The 28,000-nt window shown below is 21.9% G+C and overlaps 1 protein-coding gene across 2 annotated transcripts in view; it reads right to left on the reverse strand.

The window, feature by feature from the left end:
• Positions 1–28,000, reverse strand: part of LOC134827863 (furin-like protease 1) — a 107,544-nt gene that overhangs the window by 23,375 nt on the left and 56,169 nt on the right. For both annotated transcript variants that reach the window (XM_063840718.1, XM_063840719.1), the window contains exons 3-4: positions 1,669–1,905; positions 1,465–1,593 (exon numbers count right to left, since the gene is read on the reverse strand). In XM_063840718.1, coding sequence (XP_063696788.1) covers positions 1,465–1,593; positions 1,669–1,905 — 366 coding nt within the window. The remainder of the gene's footprint in view (positions 1–1,464; positions 1,594–1,668; positions 1,906–28,000) is intronic.

A 28,000-nucleotide genomic window follows, 5' to 3' on the forward strand; every position in this document is an offset into this window, starting at 1 on the left:
AAGATATTTTTTCTGCTGATTTAGCAGACAGTTTGGCAATATATCGAGAGGAAAATTCATCTTGTTACGCAAAAAATAAAAATAATCAACCAGACGTCTCCATCGAGTGTGAGAATTTTTTGCGTTAAATCATCCCCTCGGGCAGGTAAATGTCAATATTGACCGAAAGCATTTCCCAATTCACGCGCGGAATGTAATTATTATTTTTTGCGCATCTACCGCAAAAATAACATCAATTAAAAACAATTTTTGTTATTAAACACCTGATACAACTCTTTCTCTCTCGTTGTCCCGAATATCTGTTTGTACGAGATATCCTCCGACTTGTTTTCATTCAATTTATTACCTGATGGCATCGTCATCAGCAGCGTGCCGCCATGCCAGCGATAAATAACGCGGAGCTTCATAAAATATCATTAATTAGTGTATTAAAAATGCTTGATAGGCTTATGACGATGCCACGTGTTCGTTCTCGGATCGAATTGTTTTTTGTTTATCCGAGGAACGAGAAAAATTTAATTATATTTATTTATTTATAATTTTTTTGGAGTGTATTTTTTATGAACTATATTGTTTTTGTTGCACTTTTTTATTTATTTATTTTTTTTATTTATTTAATTTTTAATATTTTTTAAATTTTTTAATATTTTTTAAATTTTTTGCAAAGTATTTAAATTTAAAAAATTATTTTTTTATTTATTTTTATTTTATTTTATTTTATTTTTTGTTTCTTTGAGTAAAAATATTTTTTAAAATTTAGTCCAAAATTTTTTTAATTTACTTTTTTTCCTCATTTAAAAAAAAATTAAACACTTTGAATAAATAAATTAAAAAATAATGTTAATTTAAATAAATAATTAAATAAATTTATATTTATTCTTTTTTAAATATTTTCTTTTTCTTAATAAATTTTTTTACATATTTTTGCTTAATTATTTTATTCTTATTTATTATTTTTTTAAATTTTATTTGAATATTTTTCATCAAAAATTAATTTTTATTTTAAAAAATTAAAATAAATAATTTTTGAAAATTTTAAAAAATATTTATTTCGAATTTAAAATTTCTTTGCATTTTTTACAAATAATTTTAAAATTTAAAAAAATGAAAATACCTATATTATTTTTAAATATTTAAAAAAAAAATCATGCATTTTTCATAATTTATTAAAATTTTTAATTTATTTTAAAATAAATAAATTTTTAAATTTTAATTTATTAAACAAAAAAAAAATACACTTCAATCGATTTTTTGTTGCTAATTCAAGAAAATTTTTATTGTTCTTGTTATTATTGTTGAAAGGTTATTTATTTCACTATTTATTCATGAATGTTAAAATAAAATAATAACAAAAAGTTATTTTTTTATTTTTATTTTTTTTTTTAATAAAGAGCGGTTTTCTCGACAACGCGATGACATGAGGGACCAACAAAAAAAAACATGAAAAAAAAATAATTTACTCACATAATTAGCTATCAAGTCGGGATGATCTGACTCAAGACCATCATCTAAAATTGTTACAACTACCCCCCTTCCCGTAATGCCTTCCTTCCATGCGGGAATTACATTCATATCTAAGCCACTTCCACGATTCTGCGAAAAAAAAAATTGAAATTTATTTTCATAAAAACAAAAATTCTCACGAAGAAAAACAAGAAAATTACTCACAAGATACCACATTAATGGCCACTTTGGATCATTTAATAAATTAGTATATCTACTAGATGATAATGATGATTGTCTATTTGGCTTAACATAATCACGTTTTTGCCTTGATTTGGCACGTTGCTGTTGCGACCATCGCACACGATCGTCCGTGTCGAGGTGACTTTGGTGATGACTTGATGGGCTTATTGAGCGTTTCGACACTGCGTGATGATGGAAATGGTAATGTTCGTCGATAATCTGAAAAAAAAAATAATTATTAAAAAATTATTATCCAAAAATTCTCGTTAAATTCATGTTAATGCAAAAAAAAATAAATATTCGATAATTTGGTTGTGTTACGGAGGTCATGTATTTGTTTTAATATTTGTATGAAATAATATTATCTTGTTAAATTTGATGTTTTTGTGGTATTTCGCACTATTCATTACTAAAATTATTATTATTGTTATGGGTTTGAATGCAAATATGTTTATCGCATAACAAACACACAATATTTGCCATTTAATCCTATTTGGGGCAGTTTTGCCTCGAAAAATAACTTAACTATTATTATTAGCTAAGCCATTATCATCATGAGCATCGTAATAAATTTAATTTCAAATACACTAAATATCTACTAAAGTTTTTCGGGGAGATTTTAATTTGCCGGATTTTTTATAATTTGAACTTTTTTAAAAATTCATTGAATTTTTTTTTTATTTTCTTTATTTTTTTCGATTTTTATTTTAATTGAAATTAATTAAATAAAATCTTAAAAAATTAATTTTAATTTAATTTAGTTCAACTTAAAAAAAAATTAAAATTGGTTTTTTCTTTCAGAAAAAAATTTTTCTTTAAAATAAAAAATAAATTTTTTTTAAATTTTTCTTTTAAATAAAAAAAAAAATTAGTTTTTCTTTAAATAAATTTGAAATTTGATTTTATTTTTAAATTAATAATTAAAATCTATTAATTTTATTTTTTTTTATAAATTTATTTATGTCATTTTCAATCATATTTTTAAATAAAAATTTTTTTTCTTATATTGTAATAAAATAATTAAAATTTTAGAAAAAAATATTTAAAGAAAATTAAAAAATAATTAAAAAAATAAAAATTAAGGAAATTTTTTTATATTTGATTTTTTTTAAATTATTAATATTTAATTAAAAATTAAAAAAAAAATAAAATAAATGAAATTTTTAAAGCTTCTAAAAAATTAAAAAAAAATCGTTTTGAAATTTTAAAAAATTTATATATTTATTTATTTCAATAATTTATTTATTTTTAATTTAATTTTTATTTATAAGCTTTAAGAAAAAAAAATTGAAAATAATTTTTTTTTTCATTTCAGCACTCCTCAAATATTTTTCGAGCTTTTGCCATTCAAAAAATCTTACAATCCCCAAAGTTCATTGTCATCGTGGAGCGTCACAAAATAAATCCATATAATTTTTAGAGCATTATGTATATCATAACTGGACATTATGATTTCATGTTTGCCAACAGCTAAAACTTTATATTATTATCTTAACTTGTATTCATACAGCTAGAAATGATTTATTAATTCATCCTATTTCTATACAATTTTGGGACGCTTTTGTTGTAATACTAATAAAATGTACGACGATAAAATGTTTCACAGACAAATAAATGTGAATTCACAGCGACAGTCAGAGAACGGGAGGGCGATCGTTCCAAGGAAATAATTTATTACAATTTTGCAACATAATATTCGCAGAAAACAATGAAATTTATGAAAGGCGAATATGTTTGATTTTGATGCAAAATATTGGACCAAACTGACTCTAACGAGACAAGGAAAGTATGAAAAGTTGGCAGACATGTGAAATATTTTTGAAATTAAATTTATGGAAATTTTTATTTATTTATTTTTGTTTATGGGAAAATTCCCCGACGCAAAATGTTGATGCATATAAATATGAATCAAGGACACGAGTTTTGCTAATTTTGTTTATTTTTCCGATATAATAATTTCCTAGACAAGAGACGAAGATGACGACGTGATAACCTCCTGCATTCTAACAGCAACACATCAGCAAACAACAAACAAACATGCACTTAGTAAATTCAATAAAAAATATTTTATGCATCCAAGTTTGTGTGCTGATGATCAGGTCCGGATTTATTTTTTTAAACTTTTGATCCCGATCAAAAAAAAAAATTACTTTTAAAAATTATTTTCAAGCCTAAAATTTTATTTATTTATTTTTTTTTAATTATTTTTTTATTTATTTTTATTTTTTTTTAATTTATTTTTTTAAAATTTATTTTTTTTTTATATATTTTTTTTTAATTTAATTTAATTTTATTTTTAATTTTAATTAATTTAATTTTTTTTTTTATTTTTTATTTTTTATTTAATTTATTTTATTTTTTTATTTTTTTAAAATTTAATTTAATTAAATTTGAATTTAATTTTTTTTTTATTTCATTTTTTTTTTTTTTATTTAATTTTAAAATTTAATTTTATTTATTTTTTTTTTTTTAATTTTAAATTTTTTTAATTTATTTATATTTTTTTTATTATATTTTTTTAATTTTTTTTATAATTTTTTCATTTTTTTTTTTATTTAATTTAATTTTTTTATTTTATTTATTATAATTTTATTGTTTTAATATTTTATTAATTTATTTAATTTTTATTTTAATTATTTTTTTAGATAAAATTCAAACCAAGCAAAAATTAAAAAATTTCTGATTTTTGAAGGACTCAGAAGCTCAAAAAAATCTAAATCCGTCACTGTTGCTGCTGCTGATGCTGCACTCCTCCTCTTGTAAATATTGAAAATATATTTTGTTTATCAGAAGCCTATCTGTAACATGCATCATCATCATCATCATATAGAATAAAATATTTTACTTTGCATCTTTATTGAAAATTGTTGTTACTTTTATTGCGATGTGCAACGAGTGAAGCATCAAAAGTAACAACAACAACAACAACTTGCATCCGTCAGTCAACGTGAAAGAAATAAATAAATTACAGTTGATTCAATTTGCGAAGCGCGCAAAGTCAAGACGAGAGAAATTTTCCTTTTCAATAAGTGATGCTCAAATCTTATTTGCTCACTTTTTATCATGTATTTTCATTATTAGTCAGTCACTCGTTCAATAATAAAAATTTCATAAACTCGAGGACATTTTCTTGTTATCGCGAAGATGCAACAAAGTAGCTTCGTTTCACCCAAGGATTAGACACAAAAAGTTACAATCACTATAATTTTCCATCTTCTTCGTTCATGAGGAGGAGGTATCATTATTTCTCTCGTCTTCGCAATTTTATGTATTTTATTGCAGCTTGCACGTGATTTATGTTGGAATTAAAGTAACTCGCAAGTGAATTATGTAGCATGCAATTTTTCGTCTTTTTTTTTTGCTTGTTTCATGGATGATCGCGCGAAAAGTCGTGCGTCGGATTACATTGAGGAGCGAAATAATGAAAATTTACACCTGCAATGGGAAATGAGGGACTTGAAAAAAATGTTAAGCATATTTCTCGGAAAAAATAAACTGAAGCTGGATATGGGATTACAAATTACTCCTACTATGTAATAATGATTTTCTATTCGCATCGTAAGTGTATGTCATTTATTTTTAAAAATTTATCGTATTAAATTTCATTGTGTGCTTTTTATTGAAGTTAATTTTTTTTTATTTTAAAAATTTAAAATTATTTAAAATTAAATTAATTTTAAAAATTAATTAAAAATTAAAATTTAAAAAAAAATTAATTAATTAATTTTTGAAAAATTTTTAAAAATATTTTAATAAAATAAATTAATTAAAAAAATTTTCAGAAAATTTGAATATTCTTTTAATTTATTTTATTTAAATTTACTATTTTTTAATTTTTAAAAAAAGCTTTTTAAAATAAAAAACCAGAAATAAAAATTTTCTTCAAAAATGTAAAAATTTGTTAAAAAATAATAAATTTTTTAATTTAATTTTTAATTTTTATGTACCCAAATTTTACAAATTATTTTAGTTTTAATTTAAAATTTTATTTTTTTATTTAATTTAAAAAATATTTTAAATTTTTATTATTTTAATTTTTATTTTTTTTTTTTAAGAAATTTTTAATTTAATGATCCAAAAAGAATTTGTGAATGAATTTTTTAAATTTTTAAATAAAAAAAATCAAAATTAAAAATTTCGTTAAAAACGGTTTAAATTTAAATATTTTCTTAATTTTTAGTTTTAAATTTTATTTTTTAAAATATTTTTTTTTTAATGAAAATTTGCTTTTTTTATTTATTTTAAATTTTTTTTTTTAATTTTTTTATAAAATGAATTAATTTTTAATTTTTATAAAAAGATTTTTATTTAATTTTTTTTTAATTTTTTTTTTATTTTTTTTTATTTTTTAAAATAATATTTTTTTAATTTTTAAAAATTTATTTTTCTTATTTATATTTTAATAATTGTTTAATTTTATTAATTATTTAATTAATTTTTTTTATTTTTAATTGTTTAATTAAGAATTTTATTTCATTTTTTTTAATTTTAATCATTTTATTTATTTTTTTTTGTCTAATTTTTTACTTTTTAGGACATTTTCAGTTTAATAAAACTTTTTTTTTTGCACATTTTCCGAGAACTAATTTCAAATAAAAGTTTCTCGGAATAACCGATCATTGACAAATTACGTTAACAGACATTATTACAACCTATCATTTTATTGCACTAAAATTTTCAATAAGATAACGAACAATTTCCTTCGAATTTTCAAACAGATTTAATGACTTTTTTACTTTTATCTCTCATCTCCAATATATGTTTAAAAATTGGATTTTTATTTTATTTTTCCGAATTTTCTTCCGGAACGATAAAAACAATTTTTTTTAAAGAGACATTTCCAGACCAACGAATCAAATCTTTCAGTCGAGTCTTTCACATAAATTGTCGATGATTTACGAGACAAGGTTACTTTTCTGAAAATTTATCGACACATATTCGGTCAAAGTGTATGTAAATAACGCTTTGTTTTGTTCGGAAAAAGTCTCTGTCATGTGCAGATATGAGATTATGAATGACCACATCGTTTAATATCCTCTGTGTCTTTTCACACGTTTTCGCATTGGCAACTTTTTCAAGAGGACAATTTCTCTGTGTGACGAGAGTAGTTTTGTGTTAACGAGCGAAAAATGTTTGTGCTTTTGTGCTAAAATCGGTCCATGCATGACACAAAGAAGCCTACTTTAGCCAAAGTGCTCCTTCACACTTGCAGAAAATGTTTAATCCGGAAAATGTTTGCTAGTCATAAAAAAATGTAAAATACGTAAAAATGTACACAAAAGAAGGAAAGGAAGAAAAAAAGAATGGCACGGAAAAATTTTCAAGTCAAGGTAGTCGTTATAGCTTTTCATTCCGTAAAATCTCACAGCTGAATGGGTCCTTGAAAAGTGCTTTAGTGCGAGAATTTTTTTTTTTTATAACCGGCAGTAAAATGTGATACGTTAAGAATGACGATGATGAAAAAATATCTTTTAACGATAATGGATACGAACTGAAGAGGTCGTCTTGTGTGGGCTTTTAACATGGAGATCCCTAAAAGTCCATTTAAATTTGTTAGAAATTAAACTTTTTGATTGATTTCATTTTTTTCCGTTCAGAGACTTTATCAAAAAAAGTTCTTAATGACTTCCGTTTCTCTTGAAGTCCTTTTCCCATAACAAATGTTTTTGATTGATTGATTACTAAAGAGACCATAAAGAGTCAATTTATAAACTTGTTCAAGTCCTTTTCATTAAAAACTTTTATTTTGATCGAGTACCTTTTGCACAACAAAACCAAACATTTTTCTTGAAGAAAAAAAATCTTTGACAAAGCACCGCAGTTTATATTTACACGAAAAAAAATTATGATAAAGAAAGAAAAAAAAACTAAGTGAGAAAAATTATAATAATAAAAATTTCCGTCGTTCGTTCATTCGAGCTTAGTTGTTATAACAAACAACAAACACGACAGAGAACCATTATCACTTGCTATTATGTCACCATATTGTCGCGTTAATTTTTTTTATGTGGCTTTTTTCGTGTGACAAACGAGATGAAATAGCAAAGTACATAGCACAGGAGACAGACATGACATTAGATTATTATTATTATAATATCCTGTTAAAATCTGCCGTTGCAAAAAAAGATTCAAATTACATGTCGAACAGAGGCGTTGCTTCTGTCAAATTATGTTGTCGAAACTTTTTAATTTTTACTCCCAATATGTTATTAAATATTTAGGGAGGTTTGAGAAAAAAATTTAAATAAAAAAAAAAAAATAAATAAATTTTAAAATAAAATAAAACAAAATTAAAAATAATGAAATAAAAAAACAAAATTATTTTAAAAAGACAAAATTTTATGTTAATTTTAATTAAATTAAATTTTAATTATATTTTTTTATTTAAAATTTAATTATTTAATTTTAATTTAATATTTTTATTTTTTTTTTATTTTATTTTAAATTTTTAAATTTTTAATTTCAATTTAAAAAAAATTAAATAAATTTTCAATTTAAAATAATATAAATTATTAAAAAAAATTATAATTAATTTTTAAACTAAAAAATTTTTAAATTTTATTTTAAATTTTATTTTAAAATTTTTTTTTATTTTATTTTATTTTTTTAATTTTATTTTTATTTAAATTTTTAAATTTAATTTTTAAAAAAATTAAAATTTTTAATTTAAAATTTTTTTTTTTTATTTTTTAAATTAATTTTAAATTTTAATTATTTAAAAAATTATTTTTATTTTTTAAATTTTATTTTAATTTTTATTTTTTCTTAATAATTTTAATTAATTTTTAATTTAAAATAAATAAATTAAAAAAAATTTTAAACATTAAATTTATAATTTTTAAATATTTCAAAAATATTAATAAATTAATTAAAATTTTATATTAAAAAAAAAAATAAAAAAATATTAAATTTAATTTTTTTTTAATTTTTAAATTTTATTTTATTTAATTTAAATTATTGTTTTTTTAATTTTTATTTTAATAATGATTCAAATTAATTTTTATAAATATATTTATTTAATTAAAACAAAATATTTTAAAAAATTTAAAATTATTTTTTTTAACATTTTTAAAATAATATTTTTTTTAAATAATATTTTTTTTAATAAAATAATTATTTTAATTAAAATTTATAAATAATAAATTAAAAAAAATAATTAAAATAATTTTTTTCTATAATTTTAACTCAATTTCAATAAAAAATTAAATTTTCCTTGAAAAACGCAAATTTTAGCATGTAAAACTTTCAAAGGAAGCCCCATCAAAGAGGATCAAAAATTAGTTGCACATGTAAGCTGTTTAAAATAAATCCATGTGAGAAGTTCATCAGATGGTCAATTAATGTAATTCCATTGTAAAAGGGATTAAATTCACATAATTTACACACACACATCCATTTGAACACAAGAAATCCGTTAGAAATCTCATAAATTTACTACAGATAAATTTGGCAATCGAAATAAATGTCACGAAGGATTTCAACTAATCTTGCACTATTTTTACTTGACTTTCTCTTATTTTTTGGTGAAATATTTAATAACAAAAGAAAATAATTCTCGGAATTTATTTTTCGTGGCAATGAAGTTGGCAGGATTTATGATAATTGCTTTGATGTCACGTGTCGACATAAATTGGTGCAAAGACAAAAAAAGGAGCATCATTAAAGGTGAATAAATTGAATTAGCGTCTTTACCCGCAGAGTTTCACATTTTTTTTTGTCTATTCATTATTTTTTATTTGTCTTTATTATTATTTTTATTATGATAGCGTGTTACATTCAAAGATAAAGGAAATGTAGAAGAATCAAAAAAAGATGAACAATTGCCCAAAAAATCTAGGTTAACGATATCGCTTTTTTTCTCGACACAAAAATTTGCTCTATTACGTGTGGCGAGAAATGGCTTGAATAATATTCAAGATCTGATGTAATTTGTCACTGTCTTAAAAAATGCCGTTTTTTTATTTCTTGTAATATTGCGGAATATTACATCAATAAACATAACGAGACATCAATATAAAAAATAAATAACGTAAATGAGTTCAATCTAGTTTTTTATTTCTTGCTCTCTCTCTCTATCTTTCTTGTCAGTCGGTTGTCGGTTTGAAGAAAACAATTTAATGAATGATGATGATAAGAAAATATTGTTACAACAATTAAATAAATAAAGCGTAATTTTTATTATTTATCAAAATAAATGTAGTTTAATGGAAATGACAAGTAGACAACTGGAGCAAAGTTGAAGAGACTTGCAAGTGAAAAATTGAAATTTTATTTAAAATAATGTAAAAGCAGCAAAAGTAATTTAAAATTGTAATTATTTTATAAGAAACTTTGGAATAGTAAATATTTGCATTCGGTGCAATTATTTAAAAAAAAAAACAAATTAAGTGAAAATTATTTTTTAATTTAATTTAAAAGAAATTTATGGGAAAACTTTTTGAGCTTTTAATTAAAAAAAAATATAAAAGTTTAAATATTTTTTTTAAGTTTTAATTTTTTTTTATATAATTTTAATTTAATTATAAATTAATTTCTAATTTAATTCAAAATTAATTTTTATGATTTTTTTAATTTTATTATTAAATCAAAAATAAAATAATTAAATTAAATATTTTTTTAATTAATTTTTTTTAAAAGGAAATTTTAAAATAAATTTAATATTATTAAAACTGTTAAAAAATATATTATTTATTTTTTTGGTATAAAAATTTATTTAAAAAAAAATATTAAAAAATTATTTTTTTTTTAATTTAAATTTTAATTAAAAAAGAATCCCAAAAAATATTTTTATTAATTAAAAAAAAAATAGTAATTTAATTTTTTTTTATTTTAAAATTTACTTAAAAAAATTTTTAATTAAAATATTGTAGAATTTTTTTAAAATGTTATTAAATTTAATTTAAAATAAAATTAAAAATAATCATAAAAAAGTTTAATTAATTAAAAACTTTTTTAAATTAGAATTTTTTTAAAAATTAAATTAAAAATTAATTTTAATTAAATAAAAATATTTTAAAAATTCATTTATTAACTCAAAAAAAAATTTGAACTAAAAAAAGTAATTTTATTGATTATTTTTATCTAATTTCTTGTAAATTTTTAACAAACAAGAAATAATTTCAAGCCTTTATCTCTCTCAAAAAAGCAATTCATCACTGTTACCTAATTCTTATCATTACTAACACCGTCCTTTTCATTCTCCGAAAAACACGAAACGAGCGACATAATAACTAATAAAAAAAAAATCATCGCAAGAAATTTTAAAATCCCAGTCGACGCATGACGACAACGAAAAAACTTGTTCTATCCTGCGTTCCATTTTATTTTATAACTCATTTAACATTAAATGGCATGAATTCACGCTGATGGGACTTTCATAAAATTTATTTTTCCATTAAAATGTTTGATTTTGAGATAAATTGTTTGTCGCAGAAACTTGTTTTCAAAACAAAAAAAAAAATTAAATAGAGAAAAAAAAAACAAGAGAGCATGTTCCGTTGATTAAATATCTCTTAAACGACTCGTGTTGTTATGGAGAAGAAGCAAAAATAGTCATAATAATTAAATGTTACTGTGACGACGACGACGATCCATAATAATGAAATTTTAAAATCAATTTTCTTGCTACAGAACGCGGAATGGATAAAAAGGGATAAAACTATTTTAATAATGAAGTAAAGACGAAGACTGATCGACTCGAATCTCCTTTTGCGAAACACTAAAACATGACGTTAATTTATCTCGACATTAATTTTGCGCCGTAACACGTAATTAAATTGTGCTCGTCCTTTGTAATTAAGCGAAAAAAATTTTTTTTTAAATATCTTGTGTTGTTGATGAAATAGTGTATAAAGCGGAGGAATGAACACTTTTGAATGATAATAATGATTAAATTCTCTTTTTTCATCCGTTTTAGCAGACAATGCGTCTCTTTTGGCGAAGTTTACTGGCCTTTTTGTTGCAAAAATCGTAGCTGATTGTCTGTTGGTGTTCTTTTGTTCGTTCACTTTTTGTTAAATTTATTATACGAAATACGCTTTGAATTAAAAATGGGTGAATTTTACTCTTTAAATAAAATTTATAAAATTCAATGAGGAGTACTAAAATGAGAAAAAAAAATAAAAAATTAATTTAAAAAAAAATATAAAAAATTTCGATATGAGGAGTACAAAAATGTGAAATTTGCTCATTTTTGTACTCCTCATTTAATTTTTTCTAATAATAAGGAGCATGCAATTATGAATCGTGGAGTAAAAAAACGTGAATTTTGCTGTAAATATTTTTAAAAAAAAATTAAAACGAAAAATTTGAGGAGTACGAAAATGTAAATATTTTTCACTTTTTTGTACTCCTCATTTAATTTTTTTCAAGAATAAGGAGTATAGAATTGTGAATCGAAGAGTAAAAAATCGTGAATTTTACTCTTTAAATAAAATTTTTAGTTAAAAAAAAATATTTTTACGAAAAAAAAAAAAATAAATTTTTGATATGAGGAGTACAAAAATGTAAAAATTTTACACATTTTCATACTCCTCAATTTTAAATTCTCATTTTTTTATACTCCTCTTATCAAAATTTCATAATCTTCATAAATGTTAAAAAAAAAATTTTTAGATTTTTTTTAATTACAAATTTCACATTTTCATACTCCTCATAGTAATTTTATAATTTTTCTATAGATTTAAATTAATTTTAAAGTCTAAAAATATTAAAATTACTCCTTTACTTTAAATTTACTCATTTTTAAGTCAAAGAGTAGACAAATTTTCGGATTATATTATTATCATCATCATAAAATTCGTATTGTACACGAAATTGTAACAGCTTTCTCGTTATCATTCATTCATTTTTGTCTGCCCGGTTTGTTCGCAAGTGCAGAAAAAATGCACTTTCTGTACAATTGAATTGTTCAACAGAACAAAAACAAAAAATATTCTCTTCTCTGTTACTTTTGTTATCTCCTCTTCGTCCGTAAATAGCTCTGATGGATCAGCACATGGCTTAATCTTTCTCGTACAGACGCAAAAAAAAATTGCAGAAGAGTTTTTAATTGAAAAACTTTTAAATTAATTGAATTACATTCATAAGTTACGGCAGACTCTACAATTCATTAAGTTCAGATCTGAAAAGTGTGTTCACTGTGTGAATAAATTGCAGTTCGCCTCGAGCCATGTAACACATGTGTAATGAAAAAAAAGTGAAGATATTTTAATTTGTAGCAATTCCATCGAGAATTACGTGATGGAGGCGTCTTGTACTTTATCTTTTTTGTTTCGCCTGATTGATGACGAGCGACCTATTTCGAGCTGACAAATTCCTCGTTGTTTTCTTGACATTTTGCTCCGCAATGTGACAATGTCTGGTTGTTGATGACAACATGCAATTGCACTTTCGCACAAAATTTTCGTGTTGAATACAATATTAAAACAACAATAAACATCACACAAGGGAAATTAATCAAAAGTTAAGTTTTCCATCTAATGCCGAGTGCGTTTGTGTGTGTCAGAGAGACGAGATGAGAAGAGACCAACATGACATCATCAGCAATTAAGTTTTGCCAGATGATAAAATGGGGAGATGTGATGGATGTTATTAACACTTGTCTCGTGTCTCGTCTTTGGAGATCTCGATTGTTTGCGCTGAGGCATTTCGAAGGAAAATATTTAAAGTGTGGCTTTGGAATGAAAGATAAATAAATCAATTTTTGGTCACGTAAGTGCAAGTTATTATTTTGAATTTTCCTGACGTGTTGTGAAAATTGACATGAATTAAATTTCTTATAATTTTTAAAAAATATTTTTGAGAAAAAATTTAAATTAAATTAAAAAAAATAATTAAAAAAATAATATAAATTAATTAATAAATATTTTTTTAACTTTTAACATTATCAAATTTTTTTAGCAATTTTTTTTAATTTTTTTCTTTTTTTTAAGACATCAGCTTAAAAAATTTAAATAAAATTGATAAAAAAAATTTGAAAATATTAAATTTTTAATTTTTAGTATTTTATGATTTTTAATTTAAAATTTTAATTTTAATTTAATTAAATTTTTTTTACGAAAATTAGTGATGTTGAACTACAAAAAAATTTAAAGTAAAAAAATTAAAAATATTAAAAAAAAAAATTAAAATTGAAAATTGAAAATTTTTTAAGTAAATAAATTTAACATTTTCAAAGTTATTTTTAGTTTTTTTTAATTATTATAATTTTTTTATATTTTTTAATCAAAATTAAATTGATTTTTAATTTAAAAAAATATAATTAATTTTTTTAAAATTTTTTTGTAATTTATTATTTTATTTATTGAAATTTTTTTTATGCATTGAAAATATTTATTTATTGAAAATATTTTTTTGCAATTTTTCTACACAATTTATTAAATTAAAATTAAAAAAAAAATATAATATAAAAGTTAATTTTTTTAATTTTCTACAATTTTTATTTTGTATTTAATTTTAAGATTTTATTTTAATTAATTTTTTTTTTGAAAAGTAAAATTTTTTAATAAAAATATTTTTAAATTTTAATATTAAACAAAAATATCAAAATTTAAATTAAATTTAATTTTAAATAATTTCTTTAAAATTTTAATTAAATTAATTACATTAAAAAAATCATTTTAAAGATTTGATAGAAAAATCAATATTTTCTGCATAAAATATATGTTGAATTAATCATCATCCCCAAACTTCATAAGTTTCACAAAATGACAATAATTTTCATGACATTTACAATTATTACAACCATAACAACCAAATCACACCAAACTTTACAACTTTTCAAATTCATTTATACAAAAGTTGTCCCTCGCGACGAGTTCTGACAGATAAATTTTCCACAAAATAAAAAAAAAACTTTTCCATTCGCATCCCAGCTGCGTAACAAATAAACAAAAAAATTAATATAATTGAATGTGAAATGCATAAACTTTGTCAATTTTTAACAATAACAACACGACTTCGCTCGACTAAAAACCCGGAGAGTGGGTGAGTGCGAGATAAAATGTCAAAATAATAACATGATGATGTTCATCAAAATTTTATAACTTAATTAAAATGATGAATTGGGTAAAATTTTCATGGATGTTCGCGTGGGATTTCGTTGCCCAAAAGTCGGATTTTCCGCGGAAATTTGCAAAAAAGGACTTTAATTTCCGTGCTCAAAAACATCGAAACGAAAGTTTGCCTGTCTAAACATGATGCGATAAAATATTTTGATTTTGATGCGATGTAGTACAAGTTGATGTATTACAGTGTCGAACGACGTGTATATTGGACAACAACCGAAAACTATTCAATTTACATGCAAATGTGCGGCAGAGAGAGAGAAAAACTCTTTCTATATAAAATTTATCTGAATAAATCAAGAATAAATTGATCCGATGGATGTGCAAGTCTCGAACAGACATGAATTTGATTAAACATCTAGTTTTTTTTTTGCTGCTGTTCGGGATGAAAAAGGTCGCTCGCAGGCTTTTTGTGGTTGTGATATGGGTGACTGTTGGCGTCAAGTGAAATATGATTCCGCGATTGATCCAAAATTTTATTCAGGTCATGAGTTTTTCCTTCTACGAACGGCAAGTTTCGACTAATCCAGCTCAAATTGAAGCACTTTATGTTCGAATTTTCGTTTATTTTGTGGTTTTGATGGCATTTACGAACCAATATATGGGAGATAGAGAGAAAACAACTATGCTGAAATATTTACTCCTTCAATGGCAGTGAGCAGGGATGGACTTGAAATTGAGCTAAAAGGGCTTTAAAATTGATCTATGGATTAAAAAAAATGTAAGTTAACCTTTTGAAATTATTTTTTAATTTTGTAATTTTTCTAATGTCAAAATTGAAAAAAAAAATTAAATTTTATATTTTTTTTATAATTTTAATTTAATTATCAAAATTATTTTTTTAATTTAAAAAAATATTATAAAATTTTTTTTATTTAATAAATTAATTTCATTTAGAAAAATATATAAAATTATAAAATAAATTAAATGATATAAAATAATAAAAATTAAAAAAATAAATAAATTAATTTAAAATTTTAAATTAAATTATTTGAAATTTTTATAAATCATTTTTTTATAATTTATTTAAAAAAAATTAAATTATAATTTTATTTTAAATTATTTTTTTTAATTTTACAAATAATAAAAAATAACATTTTTTAAATTAAAAAATAAATAATTGAAGATTAAATATCCTTTTTAATTTTTTTTAAATATTTTCATTTAATTTTTTTTTTTTTTTTATATTTTAATTTAAAAAAATGTATATTTTTAATTTTAATTAAGTTAATTAATTTTTTAAATTATTAAGTTAAAATTTTTTCATAAATTTATTATTTTTTTTTTATTTTAAATTATTCCTAAGTTTTTTCATTTCATATTTTTAATATCATATTTTTATTTAAATAATAATTTTATTATTTTTTTTTATTTTATTTTAAATTTTTTTATACTTTTATTTAAATCATTTTATATTTTTTAAAATATATTTTAATTTAATTTAAATATTTTAATTAAGTTAACTTTTTAATTTTTTTAAAATTTATTTTTTTTATAATATTTTTTAAATCATTTTATTTTAAAATATATTTTTATATTTTTTAAAAAGTTCTTTAATTTTTTTAATTTTTTTTTTATTTTTTTTTAATTATTTTTTTTTTATTTTTATATTTTTTTTAAATTTTTTTTTAAATTAATTTTTTTAATATTTAAATAATTTTTAAAAATTTTAAAAAATTAAATAATAATTTTATATTTTTTTTAAATTTTTTATTTAATTAATGTTTAATGCAAGATTTTTTTCATTCTTTAATTAAAATTTTTGTTTTTATTATTTTTAATTATTTTATATTTTTTACAGAATTTTAAATGGATCAAATGGCAAACCTAAAATCTATTCCAATTAATTCAAACCAAGCATAAAATTTAAAAAAAAATCTAAAAAAAAACGCAAATCACACAAACTCTAAATACACGTCACTTTTTTGCCGCGTACAGAAATTCGCAAACAACCAAACTTTTGCGGTGCAAGCTCTAATGTAATTAAACCTTGATCAATATTCCGTTCGTTCCAAAATATAATTGCAGCAACGAATTCTGCTGCATCACATTAACCCAATTAAACGTGTGGATGCGAACGGAAAATAATTTACAAGCGTTTTGATAATTTGATGTTCCCGTGAATTGTTCCATCATTATACGCTCGTTATACGCAAATCCTCGTTAGAAATTTAATGCTTAATGCAAACATCGCCGTCAGCGGTCTATCTTTATCGACGTATTGTTGTTCTTGTGTGTGACTTTGAAATCATTTTTATCAATAGCTAATGGCACTTTATCTGGCAAACTTTTGATTTTCTGAGGATTAAAATTCAATTTATTTATGGTTATGAGAGATGCCTTGGCATCACGTTTAACCAATTTCGGCCAAAATGCTTTTAGAAAAGTTAATTAATAACGGATTAAAATCCATTTTCGGATCTGGCTTTCAATTAAAATTGCTTTGGACGCCTTGAAAATATGAAACATCATGACATCGCATGGACGAAACACAATAGAAAACGAGAGAGAGAAACTTGAAGAGAACACAAAAGAGACAAAGCCAATAATTTAATTTGTTTTGTTTGTCAAATACAAAATTTTCGACATACTTCCATGTGTCTGAACCACTTTTGTCAGTTTGCACTATTATATTATAGGTATTTTATAGCAGTTCAATGCAATTAATCCCAAAGTTCAGCTATTATGTCCGTGGCTCAAAAGCTTTCACAATGTTTCAAAATTCAATTATAACTTTTGTGTCTCGTGTCGTCTCTCGTTATTTATTGTACTTGACTCCGAGAATTTCTTGTTGTCGTTGTCATGAGAAAAGTGCAACCAGAACAAGTTCAATGAATAGTTTTCTAATTGGGTCAACCACACGACGCAATTCTTCTTCCCCAATGGAGAATAAAGAGCCCACACACAAAAATTGAGGAAATTCCTCTTAATCCATATTAAAGATAAACAATGCACAAACATTTCCGCATGAATGAACAGGTTTATTTATTTTCATTACACCTGGAATTTGGCATAGACAAACTTAGTTGTTGTTGTTGTTATTTCATTAAATTAAATGTTATTCATGGGAAAAGTAATCGAACTTGGAATCGTGTTCAAATGTAGTTTGTTTTATAAATAAATAGACCTCAAGGGTGTGAGTTTCTCAAGAAATTATATTTTTTTATGGAATTATGCGATTAAAATATTTAAAGTTTATTTAATATTAAAAAGCAAAACGATGGAAAAAGTTAGAAAATTCTCTAAAAAAATAAAAAAATAAACATTATGATTATTTTGGAAATATAAAATTGGCGTTATATTAATATTTAACAAAATTTTAATTTAAGTTTTTTTTATTTTTAACAGGATTATTTTTTTTATTTGTACCTAATATTTAAAAATTATGTATTATTAATAATTTATTAAAATTTTAATACGTTTTTTTTATTTTAAAAAATATTAAAATTATTTATTTTATAAATCACACAAAAAAATTAATTAAATTAAAAATAAAAATTAATTTTAAAAATATAAAAATTAATTAATTTTAAAAAATATATTTTTAAATTATTAAAATTAAACACTACAAAAATGTTATTAAAATAATTTTTATAAATTTAAAAAAAAATTAATACTTGAAAATTAAGGGAAATTTTGAAAAATAATTAATTTTTTACCGCATTTCGAAGAAAAAATGCGGTAACGCTGTGCCCCAAAAATTTTTTTTTTATTTATTTAAAAATCAAGGAGGTTTTGATGAAAATAATCTTTAAAATGAATATTTATTTAATTTTAGCTTTGAAATCCATCAAAAGTTTGTTAGATCTTGACTTGAAAAATTTCATGACCGAAAAATTTTTTTTTTTCGAAAAACGGTCAAGGAAAAAAAAAATTTTTATTTCTTCAAAAAACAAGGAGATTTTGATGAATTTTTCTATTTTTTTTATTATAATTTTTCTGAATTAATATTAAAATATTTTATTTGCAAAAAAAATATAGGAAATTGAAATTCTATAAAAATTTAAATTTCTTTTAATGCAATAATTTTTTTAATGATTTAAATATTTTTAAAAAATTCTCATTTTTTAATACAATTTTTTTTAACGTAAAAAAATTAAATTGTATTATATTTATTTCGCTATAATTATTATTATTTTATTTTTTTTAAATTTTATTAATTTTTTTTTCTGAAAAAAATACATTTTTCGTAGAATTAAACACGTTAAAATTCTAAGAAAATACCGAAACACAAATCGCTCTATATATCACACCTCTCTTTGAAGTCATGCTCTTTCAATTTACGATGCAACGGTAATTGACGACAAAACTGTTTGCCCGCTTACTTTTACAAGTTCGAACAAATTGATTGACGAGTCACGAAAATGACCTTCGATTATTACTCTTTTATTCGTTCCATTACACAGAAAAAGCGTTTTTGGATTGTTTATGCTCGGCAAGTAGATAAATTGAGCGCAAATGTAAATATTTATTTCATGACCGTTTGTTTGAAATTTCAATTTAATTTGATAGTTATTGGAGTGACAGCATCGCCACTTCTGACGTCAATTTAAAATGGGGCAAAAACGAAACGTAATAAAAAATCGGGAATGAAACCCAAAATTTTTATTGTGTTGATATTTATCAACTCCTTATGGACTCTTCTTCTTCTTGAAATTGATTGCATTTTTACGTTTTTTTGCTCTTTTTCCGTCGTCTCGTGTTCCGTTCTGTAATAATGACTCACCAAATATTGATTCAATCGAAAAACTTTTACTTCAACCAAATATTTGACCCATTTTAGCATTTTTTTCTTATTATCTTCATCCCTCGTCTCGTACATTTTCTCCCGATTTCCATGCGGCGATAAAGTCGTTCATTTAAAAAGACGTTAAATGCTCTTTATTTCCATTCCAGGCAGACACGAACGAAAGATGTAATTTAAATCCAATTGAAATCCAATAGAAAATTGGTTTGTTTTTGACCCGAAATTCAATTGTAAACGCAAGGAAGTTAAATGACTTTATCGTTCGTACGAGAAGAGAAGGCAGTAAATTTAAGATGGGCACACAAAAGTAAATAAAAATAAGAAAAACGAAGGAAATAAAGAAAAAAGGCATTAAGTGGCAATATATTGAATGTTTGAATAGGAGACAAGATTGCAGGACGAAAGTGAAGACAATAAAATATTTTAAAAGGATTCGATCGATTAAAAATTGATTGTTTGTGAAGTACTTATCCATATTTTTTTGACATGGCATCCAAGAAGCAGCTTACCTGAAATGATAAAAGAGAAAAAAAATTATTAAAAATTGAGTTTAAAATATTATTATTATTAATTGAATTGTTATATTTTAAGCAGATTATCCGAATTTTTTTATTATTATAAAAAGAGTGTTTTATGTTGATAAAATGTCAAAGTGCGATAATTATATTATATAATTTTTTATTCAATTATTGAATTTTTCAATGAAAAATTTAAAGAAAAAAAAATATTTTATTTAAAGTTGCTTATCAAATTTAATTAAGGAATTTTTTTAAATAATAAAAAAATAAATAATTAAAATTTAAAAATAAAATTTATTAATTTTTTTGCAAATAATTTTTTAAAAATATATTTAAATATTCATACAATTTAATTTTTTTAAAAGAAAATTTATTAAAAATAATTAAAATAAAAAAATAAAATAATTGTTTATTATTTTAATATAAAAAATTAAACTAAATTAATGTAAACAAATTTTTTAGCAAATTTAACAATAATAAAAATAATAAATTTTAAAATAATTTTTTTAAGTTAATAATTATTTATAATAATTAAAAATTGTATTAATTTGCTAATTAATTTAAAAAATATTTTTTTATTTTTTTTTTTTTTTAATTTAATAAAAATTAATTTTTATATATTTTTAAATAAAACAGATTTATGTAAATTTATTTAAAAAATTAAAATAAAATAAACTAAACTTTTAGTTGTTGATTAAAAATAAAAGAAATAAAATTTTTATTTTTTAAATAAATAAATTAAAATAATTTAAATATTCAATAAATAAATTTTTGTTATTTAAATAAAAAAAAATAATAAATTTTATTTTAGATAGGTACATAATAAATATTTCACAATATTAATAAATTTTTAATTTTTTGTCAAATTTATTAAAATATCAAAAAATTAACGAAATAATAATTATTTTGAACGTAAATTTTACTGATAACCTCTCAACCTTAATAATATTCGATTCATCAATTAAATATATTTTTTCCGAGAAATCAAATCTCAACAAGCTTCTAGTTTACAGAAATTTAATATATTTTGCATAATAATAACTATCATCATTAAAATAATTGAATTCCAAATTCGGAGAAATCTTCAACAAAATTTTATCCTCAAATTTCATTTTAAACTTCAATGCAAAAACAATTCCAATGAAATCTGTAATCCACTCATAAAAGGTCAAAACATATCAAATCCTCTTCTCGGAACAAAATTTTCATGTGCATGCGGTTTTGTCATGCAAACCCGTTTCCTACATGCGGCAACTGTCTGTCAACATTTCAGCTTAAAACGGTTAGAAATTGCAAATATTAGGACATCCCTTGGACACAAAATTAAATTGATGACAGCAATATTGTCCAAAAATTAAATTTCATCCGAAAAAAGGGGGAGAAAATTTTAATATCGCAAATTGAATCAATATTTATGCAATTTTTTGACATGATTGGACGATGATTATATCTCGTTCTGATCTCATAAAAATGATAAACGACTTTTGTTGTAAAATAAAAAATTTGCTCGTAAAAATATTAGAAACGGAATAAATTTTCATACTTGCACCATAAATCATGTGTCTAAATCGCTGCGATATGGGACAATGGAACGTGTTTGCGCGCGCGATAAAATTTTTCCATGAAAAAATTTTCTGCAGAAAAGTAAATAAACGCGTCGGGTAACAACTAATTACATTTAGTGCTCGATCGAATATTTTTCTTGGATGTCTTCCAATTAAAATAGGCAAAAATTGAGTCGTGCCTCGAACGAAGAGCATTAAACAAATTTTTTACAGTTGCTGCGTTGTGTAATAAAAATGAAATCCATTAACCTCTCTTTTTCTGGCATTTTTCGCCAAATTCTTTTTTACAAAAAAAAAAAAAAAAAAAAAAAAAAAACGAAAATTTGTAATAACATTTGCATTATGGCACGTGCAAAAAAAACGAGTTAAAAAAACGAATGAATTATTACAGCAAAAGATTAAACTTCGGGATGCTGCAAAAATGCGACATCAGAGATGAACGTGAAACGGAAGGAAGTCAGTTTGTTTGAAATTAATGCGACGCTTTAAAAATTTTTTTTTTAAATTGTGAGAAAATTTTTAAAAGTGTCAGGAAAAAGTTAATTATTAATTTTGTTCACTCCTTCGACGACCAACGAACGACATTCCATCATTGTCATTTAAATAACTGTCAATCAGAGACAGAAATATTTAATTAATTTTCTCGCATTGTTTGCCAGTCTTTGTCTTTCTTTCTTTATCTTTTCTCACACCTGATGAAAAAAAAAATAAAATAAAAAAAAAAGTTTGTTGTACCAACACTTTTGCTAAATTCCTTTATCTGCAATCAGAATCAGAAAAACTAAAAAAAAAAGTTTGTCTTTTCATATTTTTTCCGTGATTCGTGCGAGTTAAAGCCGTTATAAGGCACAATAAATTGCTTGCATACTGTTTGCACGAGATTTTTCCTCCGGCAGGTTTATTTACTATCATTACCGTTGCTGCTTTGTCGTATAAATAAATAGTTTACCTTGTTACATTGTTACGTGAATTTCAAGTAAATGTGTGAAAAAAATTAAATTATTTAAAGATTTTTTTTTTATTTTTTAAATTTTTTTTCTGAGAATAATTAATTGATTGAAAATGTTTGAATATCCCTGAAGCAATTATACTTTGTAGCAAATATAACCAATAATCAGCAAGGAAAAACTTTTTAATTTTTCTTAATCACGTACACAGAAGGAACTTTTCTTTTTCTAATGAACGTATCAATTTCGCTCCTTCTTGTAGTTTTTTGTGTTGCAATACGTAACAGGGATGTGAAAATATTAAAAAAAAAATAAAATAAAAGGAAAATATTATAAAAAAATTAATAAATATTGATAATTAATTAAAATATATTTTTTATTTAAAATTTATTTATTTTTTGATTTATTTATTAAATTTTATTTTAATTTTTTTTTTCGTTCATTAAAAAATGTAATTTTTTTTTTTATTAAATTTTTAATTTTTTTTATTTATTTATTTTATTTAACAATTTAATTAAAATTTTTAAAATCTTATTAAAAATTGTGCAAAAAATTAAATTAACATTTTAATTATAATTTTTTTTTGTAAATCTAAACACAAATAATTTTCAAAAACAAAAAAAATATTTATTAGGTATTTGAGAAAAATTGAAAATTTATTTTTAAATTTATTTAATTCATTAAATTTGCAATTAAATTATTTAATTCCAATAAATATTTAAAAAAATAATATAAAATTAATAAATTAAATAAAAATTATTGAAAAAAATGAAAAATTATTATTTAAATAAATTTATTAATTTTGAATAATTTATTTTTGTATTTAATTTTTTTTTATATTTTTTAATAAAATTTTCATATGAAAATTAAAATAAAATTAAAAAAAAATAATAAAATTCTCTTAGTAAATTTTTCATTATTTAAGTAAAAAAAAAATTTCACAGTAAATTTTTCATAATTTAATTTAAAAAAAAGTAAAATTTAGTATTTTTTATGAAAAGCAAAATTTTTATTAATTATTTTTTTTGTACCTATTAATTCTGAAATATTTTTAGAATAAAATTAAAATAATTTTCAATTCAAAAAAAATTAATTTATAAAATAAAACTTTTTCATACTAACTTAAATTTAAAAAAAAATATATTAACAAAAGAAAATCCCTTCCTGTTTCTCTTTATCCTTTAAAAAATATCTAAAAGGAGCAAATTGACGTAAAATGCAACAAAAAAAATGTATTTCCGTGTCAATCTATAAACAGGAGATTACTGCCTTGATTGATTTTCCTTGTCCATCACTCAGATGCCAATCACTCTTTCTTTGTAAAATTTTCAAGTCTCCCTTCAATTTAATTGAAAAAAAAATATTACATAAACATTGCTGCAACCCTTACGATAAAAAAGCGAGATAATTACCTCTCAACTCGAATAGAGCAAAAAAAAAATCTCATGAAAAATCCTCACACGTTCCGTCTGCCACACGTTCGCATCAGCAGCAGAGACAACAAATGACATATTTGAGATGGCGTGACGGAAACGTGATCCTAATCATGACCTTCTTGTTGCTACATGCGCGACGACAATGTACGGGAGTAACTTAATAGCATTAATAATGAACGTTTTTTGTTACAGTTTCCATTACATTACACGAACATTTATCTAGTTATTATTTTTTTTTGCAGCAAAACAACAAAAGACTGCGTTTGACAGACAAAATTTTCGGTAATTCGTTGTAAGTAAGTAATTTTCTGATTACATGACATCCCATCGTCTCCTAAATAAATAATAAAATTGTTTTTTGGTTTCTTTGCGACGAGAGGAGACTTAAAATTAATTTATTTTTTTCTCGTGCGTGTGTCTGACGACTGAATGTGCAGAAAAAAAGAAAAAAATTCAAAAGAAAATGAAACACATTACCATGGGAGATGACAATACATTCCGTTACTACTACATCATGTTCGTGTTTCATATCTCTCGTTTTATTCTCTTCTCTGCTTCTTCTTTCATTTATTTAACCACATCAGCAAAATTAAATCAGACATTTTTTAAGGCGGGCTTTTTTCATACAATTTTCCAGAAAAAGGAAAAAAGTAGACACAAAATGTTCGCGCCAGTCATGTAATGCCACGTTGTTAACAAAATTACAACATAGGTTCATAAAGTATCATGAGATCATAAAAAAATATTATGTGTGTGTGAATAAAAATTTTCTCTTTGAGGATGCCATACAAAAAAAAAATTCATAAAAAAAAATTTCGTAAAATGATTTTATCGGATTTTTTTAACCACGTGACCATTTTTATGGTTTAATTTAACATAATTGATATTTTTCATTATATTTTAATGCATAATTTGATATATTTTTGTCTTTTAAAAATATAAAAAATATTATGGCCCAATGCACATTTTTAATTTTGGGTATTTTCAACTTTTTAGAAAATTTAACCACGTGACTTTTTTTTATTAATGAATTTTAATTAAGCTTTATTTTTTATTTTTATCTTGATATAATTTTTTTTTAACCTAATATAAATTCTGATTTTTTTTGCAATTTTTTTTGAGTATTTATTTAAGCCCAGTTTGCATTTTTAAAGATTTTTAACCACGTGACTTTTCATATCCCAATGCGCATTTTATATTTTTATCCCAATGCACATTCGATTTTTTTTTGTTTTTTTTATGAAGTTTAAACTTCGCGCTTTAAAATGTTACGCGCCATTTTTATGATCAAAAGTATCAGCCCAGTTGGCATTATAGACAGATTTTTAATCACGTGACTTATTTCATCCCAATGCACATTTTTTTTTGTTTTATATTTTTTTTTAATTTTTAACTACGTTTTAATGTTGAATTTAAATTAAGCTAAAATTTTTGATTTTTTTTATTGAGGTATAAACTTTTGATATTTCCCGCCATATTTATGATCATAAGTTTTAACCCAGTTAGTATTTTAGAAAATTTTTAATCACGTGACTTTTTTTTATTCAAATATATTTTTTTCGTTTTTATCTCAATTCATTTTTTTTATTTATTTATATCATCCCAATGTATATTTTAAAATTTTGTCCCAGTACACATTTTTTTTGTTTTTAAACTCAATGAACATTTTGTGAAATAAAACCAAGTGACAATTTTGACCAATATCTCAATAAAAAATATTTAAAATTTTTACCCTAATTCATATTTCATCCATTATGTTCAAAAATTTCATCCCAATGCACATTTCATATATTTGACCCAATGCAAATTTTATTAAATTAAAAAAAAAAAATTTTTTAATAAAAAAATGCCTTTAAAATTAAAAAAAATATTTGCAGGATTTTTTTCTGATTCCACGAAAAATCTTTCCATCATTTGCACAAAGCCTGAAATCCTTCTAAACATTTTTTTTCGCAGAATTGTTTGTTGAAACACGAGTGCCTTTTCACAGCTTCCTGGAAACTTTTCAACATCCATCTAATTCTCTAACGAGTTGCACAATGAAAAAGAGAAGAAAAACAAAAAGTTTCGTGTGTGTGTGTTTATCAAAAGATCATCAGGGCATATTTTACCCTCTTCTCCAACGCCTTTTATTTACATGTTTAATTTTGCCGAATTTTCTCCCAACTTCATTAAATTCTTTAATTTCATCCCACACACACAGAAAAAAAGATAAAGCGCCTTTAGATATGCGAAAACTTTAAGATACGCTTCAATAGAGTTAATTCTCTCTGTCTCTACCTCTCGTTTTTTTTTGTTTATTATGTGATGCATGCGATGATAGGAAAGAGGAGAAAAAATGTAATTTTGTGCCAAATTCCCATGCGTGTCATTATTATTCGAATCTTCTAAATTATTTTCGGAAAGGAGCTTAACATACATTACACACTCGTTTTATTCCGTCGTACAGGCACTTTAAATACGTTATTTAGTATTTAGTTAGGGACAATGTGACATCGATACACTTGTTGTTTCACACAAAATCAAATTTTAGGGGGAATTCAAACAATTTTTCTCTATTCTCGACGTTCGAAACGCATTCGAATGAAATGACAAAAGGGTGTCGGTCTGGCACGAAAATGATTCGTCAATTTCACGAAAACATGACGTGAAATAGCTGTTAAGTGTTTTGTGACAACATTCTGCGAGTAAAGTGTTTAATTAAACGGTTTAAAAGTGTGTGTGGAAGTATTTATTATTATTTAATATGAAATGATGTACTGCTCGGTAAGTGCATGCCAATGGCATATGGAATGATTATAATGATGCTCGTACCATTACCGCAGATGTTAATGTAGTTAACAACCGCGAAAGGATTGATTGTGTGTGGTTAAGTGGAACTATTTGTCGATGGCTGTCGAGGACGGAGATTTTTTTTAATTAGGAATATTTTTTGTATGAGTTTTTTAACGACTAATTGATGGAAAAAATCATAAAAAATTTGAAAAATATTATTAAATAAAATTATTTTCGGTAAAAAAAAATTATTTAAAAATTAAAAAAAATATTTTAAAAATAATTAAAAATAATTTAAATTTAATTTTAATAATTTAAATAATAATTTAAAATAATTTATAAATTAATTAATTATTAATTAACAAAATTTAATAAATTTATTTTTTTAATAATTCAAGATAAACCAAAATTATTTAAATAATTTTTATTGAAAATAAATTTTAAAAATAATTAGTTTTTTAATAATTTTACTTAAAATGTCAAAAAAATTAATTGAAATGAATTTTAAAAAAAAATAAGTTTTTTTTTTTTTTATTTAATAAAATTTTTAAAAATAAAAATTAAAAATAAAATTTAAAAAAAATTAATAAATTTATTTTTTTTTTATTTAATAATTTATTATTTTTTTTATTTAATATTTTATTTTTTTCTAAATATTTATTTATATTTTTTTAAGGCTTGAAAGATTTTTTTGAATTTATAAATTTTTTTTATTAAAAAATATTTTAACAAAATTTGGAATAATTCACTTCGAAGTAAAAATTTATAAATTATTTATTATTTTTCAAATTAAAATTTATTTAAAAAGGAACTAATTTGTATTTATTTTAAAAAAAAATATTTTTTAGCGGTTAATTTAATTTAATTAAAAATATCGATTTAACGAAAAATAATAATCTTTTGATAAAATAATTTTTTAATATATTTTAAAAAATTTTCAAAACGAGTATAAAAAATTAATTTTAATTACTTAAATTTATTTTGATTAATTTTGAAATTAATTAATTTGTTAACTTAATTATTTTCAAATCCATTAATTTTAATTTGATAAATTTTTATTGTACCGTAAAATATAGCTTTGAAAATTCTTCTATAAACCTTGAAATAAAACTCAATAAATACAAAATACTCCAAATTTAAACAAATCATCTAAACAACTTCAACAAAATTTTCCCTCTTTTTGTAAAAACAATCAAAAGTAATCGACACAATTCCCTAAATTCACAAACACTCGAAGCGCAATGCTCATTAACACACAA

Source organism: Culicoides brevitarsis, chromosome 1 (genome assembly GCF_036172545.1).
Source record: "Culicoides brevitarsis isolate CSIRO-B50_1 chromosome 1, AGI_CSIRO_Cbre_v1, whole genome shotgun sequence".
NCBI classification, from domain to species: Eukaryota; Metazoa; Arthropoda; class Insecta; order Diptera; family Ceratopogonidae; genus Culicoides; species Culicoides brevitarsis.